Raw genomic sequence first — 8,331 nt, forward strand, 5'->3', positions numbered from 1 at the left:
ATGAGGATCATAACAGGACTTGGTTGCCATCTTTTCAGGATGGATGTTGTGAAGCAGGTGACAGCTTTGCCAGAATGTCAGGCAGAGGGTAGTGGCACCAGGAGTGTAAGCTGATGAGAGAGAGAGTCATGTGTCCAAGTTCACGTGGTGTGGTGCAAGAAAAATGATGACAGGACCTTGATAAGCTGAGACAAGATCAGTGGGGGCCAGTAAGTTTATGTGGGCTGAAGTGCCTGTGCTTTTATGTTGAGGGATTCCTGGAGAAGGGGGAAGGCTGCCAGGGGACCTGAGAGCAGTCTGCCAGCACTGACAAAGAGGTTAAGGAGCTGGAGGCAAGCTCCTTACAGTGGTGCATGGCAGGAATCAAGGGACATGGAACAGGAAGACTGCCAGGGAAAGCTGTTTAATCATGAGGGCAGTCAAGAGTGCAGCAGACTCCCAGGGAGGCTATGTGGCCTCTGTCCTTGGAGGCTTTTATGCCCAGATCAGGTAAAACCCTGAGCAGCCTGTTGGGACCTCACAGCTGACCCTGCTAGTTGCAGCAAGAGTTGAGCTGCAAACCTCCACAGCTCTCTCCCAGTCCAAACTTCCCTGTGGAGCTGTGCCTGGGGTGGAGGAGGCAGGGCCCCCCTCCCTGAGCAGCTGCTGCAAGTATCAGGTCCCAGTGCTGTCTGTGATCCCTCTCTCTGGTTCTGGTACCTGCCCTCGGCTCAGTGGGAGGAAAAGACAGTGAGCAGCAAACTCCTGAACTGCTTTTGCTGGGCAGGGATCACAATGCAGCTAGGGCAGTGGAATGGCTGTGGTTAGGCTTCCTTTTTAAGGCCTAACCTGCTGAGAGTGTTCTTCAGGTTTGAGCTAGGGAAGCCTGCTGCAGCTCCTGAGCTTTTCCTAAGCATCAGGAGGGAGGGAGGGAGCTGCAGCAGGCACTGCCAGTGAAGCTTAACCTTGTCTGCCCACTCGCCTCCCTGTGGTTCAGAGAGGACCCCTGGAAGGGTGTCAGTTCCATTAAGTACTTCAAACTCACTAGGTCAGTTCTAAGCCTCCAGACTTTCCATTATCTTCCCCCTACTTGGAGATTCCTTGTAAGAGTTGCTGTAAAGTGAAGGTGTGACTTGGAACTGGTGACCTGCTCACACTTACAGACCCCTTCGTGCAGCAGAATTAACTGGGCTGCTGCCTGGCAGGCTCCCTTGGATCCTGATGTGTGTTTCTGTTCCAGGCCAGACTTGTGTTGATATCAAAGACAACATCGTTGATGAAGGCTACTACTTCACTCCAAAGGGCAATGACCCCTGCCTGAGCTGCACCTGTCACAATGGGGAGCCTGAGATGTGTGTGGCTGCGCTGTGCGAGCGGCCCCAGGGCTGCCAGCAGTACCGCAAGGACCCGAAGGAGTGCTGCAAGTTCACCTGCTTGGACCCAGGTAGGAGCTGGCTGCTGGAGTATTGGCAAGTTGGGAGTAATGAATCATTTTCAGTGCCTCCACATTGCTGGAGGAAAGATCTGAAATAGTCAGAAATGAAACTCTGCGGACTGCTGGGATGAGTCCAGAGGAGGCCACAAAGATGAGCCAAGGGCTGGAGCAGCTCTGCTGTGAGGCCAGGCTGAGGGAGTTAGGGATGTGCAGCCTGGAGAGGAGAAGGCTCCAGGGGGACCTCAGAGCTGCCTGTCAGGACCTGAAGAAATCCTGCAGGAAGGCTGCAGAAAGACTTTTGCTGAGGGGGTCTAGAGCCAGGCCAAGGGGGAATGGTTTGAAGCTGAGGCAGAGCAGGGTTAGAGTGGAGCTGAGGAAGAAGTTCTTGAGTGTGAGGGTGATGAGATCGGCACAGGCTGCCCAGGGAGGCTGTGGCTGCCTCCTGCCCTGGGATTGTTCAAGGCCAGGCTGGATGAGGCCTTGAGCAGCTGACTGGACTCTGTCCTGGGCAACCTGATGTCGCTGATGCTCCTTGAGCAGGGGTTAGTTCTAGATCATGTCAGGACATCCCTTCAACGTGAGCCATTCTGTGATACTCTTATTTCCTGATACTTTAAAAGAACCTGCTCATAGCTCAGTCCACTAAGGAGCTGTTGTGGGCAGCACAGAAGCTCAACTCCTGCCTTCAGAGGTTGCTGCTTCAGCCTGTGACCAAAAAGGGGGGGGGGGGGTGTGTGCTTTTGTTGCCTTGCCGAATTTGCAGTCTCCTTTGTCTTAACTGCAGAAGGTAATCATCAAAGGCCACTGGCTCTTCCCTGCTGTCATTCACATTTGTTCTGAGGGTTAAGCTTAACAGATGTGTTGGTCAGTGAAGGAGCAGGGGAAAAGCAAGAGTCTACCTCCCCATCCTAGGACTTTGGCTTCCCTGTTTTTCTCTTGGGCAACAGTGTCAGCAAAGCATCATGCAGCAGCCAGGATGAGGTGCCCTGGGATAACCTCATGCCGTGTACTTTAATCCTTGCTTATTGCAGGATTTGCTATTTCATGAATACTGCTTTGAAGAGTGTCTTTTGCCACATCCTTTCTGATCCTTAAGCTTTTCTTTCTGTCCTGATGCTAAAGAAGACTTTCATTAGACACTTGCCTGGAGTGTTCTGGTGGTTTTTTTTAGTCACTTCATTTTTGAGAGCAGACTCATCCGGCACTTGTCAAACTTCCTTCAGAGTGAAGTTACTCAGCTAGTGATAAACACTGAGGTTTTTAAATGGAGCATTGCAGTTTTCCTTCTGGGGGTTCATAAATGACTATTCCAGATGACAAAATTAATGACCTGCTTTTTTTAATCAGTGTCTGTTTGTGCAGTTCTTACTTAGATCTTCCCTAACCTCTGGGGCAAAAAGAAAGAAACCAGTGTGCTAATCAACAGCAAGTCAATTAATCACCCCAGGAGAGACCAGGGGGCAATAAATGCTCCTGTTGGGCTGGCAGGTAATCAGCCCTGGCAGTGTGAGTGGGTGAGCAGTGATTACAAGTGGGTAGCCAATGTGACTGGAGGAGTTGGTGGGGGGGGATTTTTCTCAGTGGCAGGAGTAAGCTGAGCAATCACAGCTACACTTCCCTGAAATATGCTTCTCCTCCTTGAGCTGAAGATAAATAGCAGAGGAAAATCTTTCATGTGCTAATCCTGAGCCTGAGGTAGTCTGTCTACTGCCACTCCATGGATGGGGCAGAAAAGGATGTTTCTGTGTGGCTGTTGTTTGGGCAGCCCCACAACTCTTACCTGTGGAAGGGCAATAAAAGCAATAAAACGCTTGGAAAGAGCTGATGGGACAGAAGCTTTCTGATGTCTAAACTGGTGCAGCTGCAGGATGTTGCTGCTGCTGCTGTAAAACAGTCTTTCTGAAATAAACTGTGGGTTGGAAGTCTCTGTGATGACTTATTTTGGTCTGTGTGAGCTGAGTCTTCCTCTTTTTGTTTTTTCTTTTTTGTTTTTTTTTTTTCATCCAGGACTTTACTTGACAATAGTTCATGCAGTGATACCCAGTGATAGGGTGAGGAGCAATGGACATAATCACAGGATGCTATGGAGAAAGGCTGAGAGCCCTGGGGCTGTTGAGTCTGGAGAGGAGAAGGCTGAGAGGGGACCTGAGCAATGCCTATCAATAGCTGAGGGGTGGGGGTCAGGAGGAAGGTGCCAGGCTCTGGTGGGTGGTGCCCAGGGACAGGATAAGGAACCACAGGGATGAGCTGGGACCCAGGAGGTTCCTCCTGAGCATGAGGGGAAAGTTGTTTGGTGTGAGGGTGCTGGAGGTCTGGAGCAGGCTGCCCAGAGAGGTTGTGGAGTCTCCTGCTCTGGAGCCTTTCCAGTCCCCCTGGATGTGTTCCTGTGTGCCCTGTGCTAGATTCTATGGTCCTGCTCTGGCAGGGGGGGATGGACTGGAAGATCTCCAGAGGTCCTTTCTAGCCCCTAACATCCTGTGATCATCCTGTGATGCTTGTGTCCTGCAGCAGCAGGTGCCCAGGCCATGAAGCCACTTCCTCTGTTTCATGTTCTGCCACTTGGTTTCCAAGTCATTCTAAGCAAAGATTTCATTCCCCTTTGCCTTAATCTCTCCAGGTGAGACAGTGGGATTAACAGTGAGACGGAGATTAACATTGCAGTTCCTCCTCCGAAGGTATTTTTAGTTCCTGTCACCTAATGGTGCTAACCAATGACACAGGAAATTGAGATGCCCACATTTGGGTGATAATGACCATGTTTAGAAATATTGTTGTTAGAAATATGCAAATTAAGGTGTCCAGAAGCCTTTGAGAAATGACCTTTCCCAAAGCTTGCAGGCTTGCAGTCCTGCTTAGTGTAGGACCCTCGGCCATGGCAGGGAGATAAGGGATGTGCAGAATGCCATTAGCCTTTCTTTTTTCCCATTTTCAGAGTCCTAAACCTTCTATATTTTGTCCTTTTTCTTGCCTATTAAGACACTTCGAGAAACACTCAGATCTTGTTGCAGTCAATAGCTGATCAATCACCTGCTGCTTGCTGCTTTCCTTGCAGTGTGAAACCTGGAGCAGTGTTGTGGCAGGCAGCCTGCCCTCTGCTGCTGCGGGCAGAAGAGCAGCGCGGGCGGGACTCCCCAGCAGTAGTGACTCTGGCTTCTCTCTGCTGTTCTTTGTGACAGATGGCAGCAGCCTGTTCGACTCCATGGCTGGTGGGATGCGGCTCATCGTCAGCTGCATCTCCTCCTTCCTCATCCTCTCCCTGCTGCTGTTCATGGTGCACCGGCTGCGGCAGCGGCGCCGCGAGCGCATCGAGTCCCTCATCGGAGCCAACCGTGAGTGGCTGCCTCTGGAGGGGGCTGGAGCTGGGCAGGGGCTGTGCTTCCAGGCAGAGAGAGCAGCAGCAGCATGGCTCTGTGGCACTGCTGTAAGCACCCAGATGCAGCTTTGCCTTGATGATGGAACTGTTCAGGATTTCTACAAGTTTTGGTTCTCTGAACTACTCCACACTCAAAGAGAAATCTTCTGCACTCACAGGTTGTATGGGCTTGGAAGAGAGCCTCCAAGGGCATCTTGTCCAAGCGCCTGCAGGCAGCAGGGACACCTCCAGCCAGAGCAGGCTGCCCAGGGACACAGCAAGGCTGAGCTTGGATGTCTGCAGGGATGGAGCCTCAAGCACCTCCCTGGGCAGCCTGTGCCAGTGTCTCCCCAGCCTCCCTGTGCAGAGCTTCCTCCTGCTGTCCAACCTAACTCTGCCCTGCTCCAGTACCAAACCCTTGCCCCTGGGCCTATCCCCACAGCCCCTCCTGAACAGTCCCTGCCCAGCCTGCCTGGAGGTGCCCTGCAGATACTGCAGTGCAGCTCTAAGGAGTCCCTGGAGCCTTCTCTTCTCCAGGCTGAGCAGCCCCAACTCTCCCAGCCTGTCCCCATAGCAGAGGTTCTCCAGCCCTCTGATCCTGTTTGTGGCCTCTCCAACAGGTCCACATCAACACTTACCTTGTGCCTTGTGCTTATTATTGACAGATTGCTCTACATAAGGGTGAGAAATGTCATGGTCTTGCCTGGCTGTGCTGTCTGTGTGTGTGTGTCTTGATAGGTTCTTCAAAATTGAACTTTCTTAGCTGGTAATGGAAAAACCTCTTTGAAGTATGAATGATCTCTTTAGCCTGAAGAGGGTAGATCCAAATTTAGATGTGATGCAGGAGCAGGTGGGCCTGGGTATCATTGTGTAACTGCAGGAAGCTGACCTGTTCAGGTTAGGAAGTGTTTTTGAGGTCTTCAGGAGACCTGAGTTCTTTGGGTGTGAGAAGTGAGAAAAGGTGTTGAGATCTGCCCCAAACTGAAAAAGCAAGCATGAGATAACTGCACTGAACTGCTTTTTCTCTTCAACCAGTGCACCACTTCAACTTGGGCCGCAGGATGCCTGGCTTTGACTACGGTCCTGATGGGTTTGGAACTGGCCTTACCCCACTGCATCTCTCAGATGATGGGGAAGGTGGAGCATTTCACTTCCATGATCCACCTCCACCCTATACTGCTTACAAGTACCCAGACATTCAACACCCTGATGACCCACCCCCTCCTTACGAGGCTTCTGTCAATCCAGACAGCATCCTTTGTTCCACTCCAGGTAAGCAGCCAGTAACTTCTCTTTTCTTCCTCTTTTGGTTTGGCTAGAGAGTAGGTATTTAGTATTATTTTTCTACCTTTAATCGTGTGTTTTAGTGATTGTGAGGGGAAAATAGGAGATTTTAACATGAAATCTGTGATGAAAGAGGCTTTTGTTAAAAGCTATCATTAAGCTTGGGTCATCTCAAAGTCTTAAGTGCTGCAAGCAGGCTTGGACCTTACCTTGGGTGGGTTGCTTGGTTACCTCACTTCCACTACACTATGCTGGTACCTTTCATGGTCTTTTGAAGATGAATCCATAGAGATTGGTATTAAAAAGTAGAAAAAGAGATTTTTTTTTTTTTTTGAGTAAAATACATCCAGCATCTTCTCTATCCACCCACACCCCCCAAGATGGACCCAAAATAACACTTTCTAGTGATTCACTCAGTGCTCTTCAGCTCTGCAGCTGTGATGTTCACACCCTGCAGAAACCGTTGCCATTGGGGGTTTTGCAGCAGCAGATCTCACAAGATAAGTGAGCCTGAGTAGTGCAAGGGTCTTATTTATATATCAGAGTTTTATTTTTGCTACAGCATTTTCCTCTTTGTAGGCTCATCTCTCTGCAGTGCAAAAAAAAAAAAAAACCAGGAAAAACTCAGGGCTTCCAGAAATACAGAGAGTGAATCTACTGAGGAAGGTGAAATGCTGTACTTCATGTTTTGATGCCTCTTCTCCTTGGTGGCCAGCAACAGGCCCAGAGGAAATGGATCCAAGCTGCACCAGGGCAGGCTCAGGCTGGAGCTCAGGAAGTATTTCTGCACTGGAAGGGCTCTCAAAGCTTGAAAGAGGCTGCCCAGGGCAGTGCTGCCATCCCTGGAGGGGTTTAAGCAGTTGTGGAGCTGGTGCTGAGGGACCTGGTTTGGTGGTGACCCTGCAGTGCTAGGTGGAAGATTGGAGTGGATAAGCTTGGGAGGTCTGTTCCAACCAAAGCTTTTCTGTGATTCTGATGCTGCGATTCTGCTTGGGTTTTGTCCTTTGCAGATGGAGTTCTCTCTCAGACTGTGCAGAGCAGTCCTCCATCACTAGGAAACTGTGACGTGTCCCCACAGCTTACAGAGGGCTCCCTTCCTCCCTCGGTTGGTCCTTCTCCAGTGGAGCTGGAAGACTCTGCTGACAGCAGCACCTTGCTCGTTCCTCCTGACACACCGCTCGCCGAGACCACGCCGGCAGAAACCCTTCCGGGCAGCCACCACAGCCACTGCTCTCTCAACACCATTGTGTAAAGCAGTGAGCAGCCCCTGGCTGGACAGAGAGGTTTAGCAGCTGTTTGCACAGACACACACTGAGCCGTGGCTTGGACTGCAAGTGGAAGCTCCACTCTGGTTTTTCTGAGCACAGCTCTTTGGTTCTAGGTTAGCGTCGTGCCTCTGGTTCTTTGGCTGTCGTCATTCATTCACTAATGGCTTGGTCCTGTAAATAGATGGATTTGGAGAGCCGCTCTTTTCTCCCAGGGGCTGTGGAAAAGAGTGCAGAGAATTCCTTTGACTTCCAAGGAGGTGAAAAGTATGGGTAGTTTTATTTTTAATTGTTTTGGTTTGTTTTCTTAACCTGAGAGGAAACAAAAATCTACATCAGCAAAAAAGCTGCTTGGATTTGGCTGGACACAGCTGGAGCCAGGCTGTGGCACTCTCCTGCCAGCAGCTGCTTTCTCTCTTGCTTCAGTGCTTCACTTGGAAGAGAAGATGGAACTGCAGGGGGGGAAGGGGCTGGGGGCCTGCTCTGCAGAGTGGGAGCACTGAGGAGATAAGACACATGGCACCAAGTAGGAGTCAAGCTTGGATCTGCCTGGCAGCTGCGGAGCACTGCAGCGACTGCGAGCCGAAGTATCTGCACCATGGGTGACAAGTGGGTGAGGGAGAAGGAGGATTTGCCATCATTCGTTGTTGGTAGCTGCAGAATCTCTTACTGTTGGGTAAATTTCTGGCCTCTAAAGAAATCTGTGTCATGTCTGAGTCCCTTCAGTGGAATCGTCGTGTGTTAGGCCGTGCCTGAGAGAAGAGATGGGCTCCAGTTAACCTGGGATGCAGCCTGAGCTCGCTACGGACACCCCTGTGCGTGGCAGTCCCATGAGGCAGACCCAGGTGTTTCTCCCTGCAAGTTAACTCCTTTGCAGGGAAGAGTCACCCAAGCCTGGCCTGCAGAGCATTGCTCTGGCTCTTCTTGCTGTGTGCTAGATTTAGCATGTGAGTGTTCCCTGCCTCCGTTTCACTTCTGTACAGTTCCACAAGTGCCCCTTGAGAGCCTGATCACCA

The 8,331-nt window shown here is 50.8% G+C and overlaps 1 protein-coding gene across 2 annotated transcripts in view; it reads left to right on the forward strand.

Moving 5' to 3' along the window:
• Positions 1-7,761, forward strand: part of DGCR2 (DiGeorge syndrome critical region gene 2) — a 44,004-nt gene extending 36,243 nt beyond the window's left edge. For both annotated transcript variants that reach the window (XM_054392545.1, XM_054392546.1), the window contains exons 7-10: positions 1,220-1,423; positions 4,591-4,743; positions 5,802-6,038; positions 7,061-7,761. In XM_054392545.1, coding sequence (XP_054248520.1) covers positions 1,220-1,423; positions 4,591-4,743; positions 5,802-6,038; positions 7,061-7,302 — 836 coding nt within the window. In that variant the 3' untranslated portion in view covers positions 7,303-7,761. The remainder of the gene's footprint in view (positions 1-1,219; positions 1,424-4,590; positions 4,744-5,801; positions 6,039-7,060) is intronic.
• The last annotated feature ends 570 nt before the right edge of the window (positions 7,762-8,331 follow it).

Source organism: Indicator indicator, chromosome 26 (genome assembly GCF_027791375.1).
Source record: "Indicator indicator isolate 239-I01 chromosome 26, UM_Iind_1.1, whole genome shotgun sequence".
Taxonomy (NCBI): Eukaryota; Metazoa; Chordata; class Aves; order Piciformes; family Indicatoridae; genus Indicator; species Indicator indicator.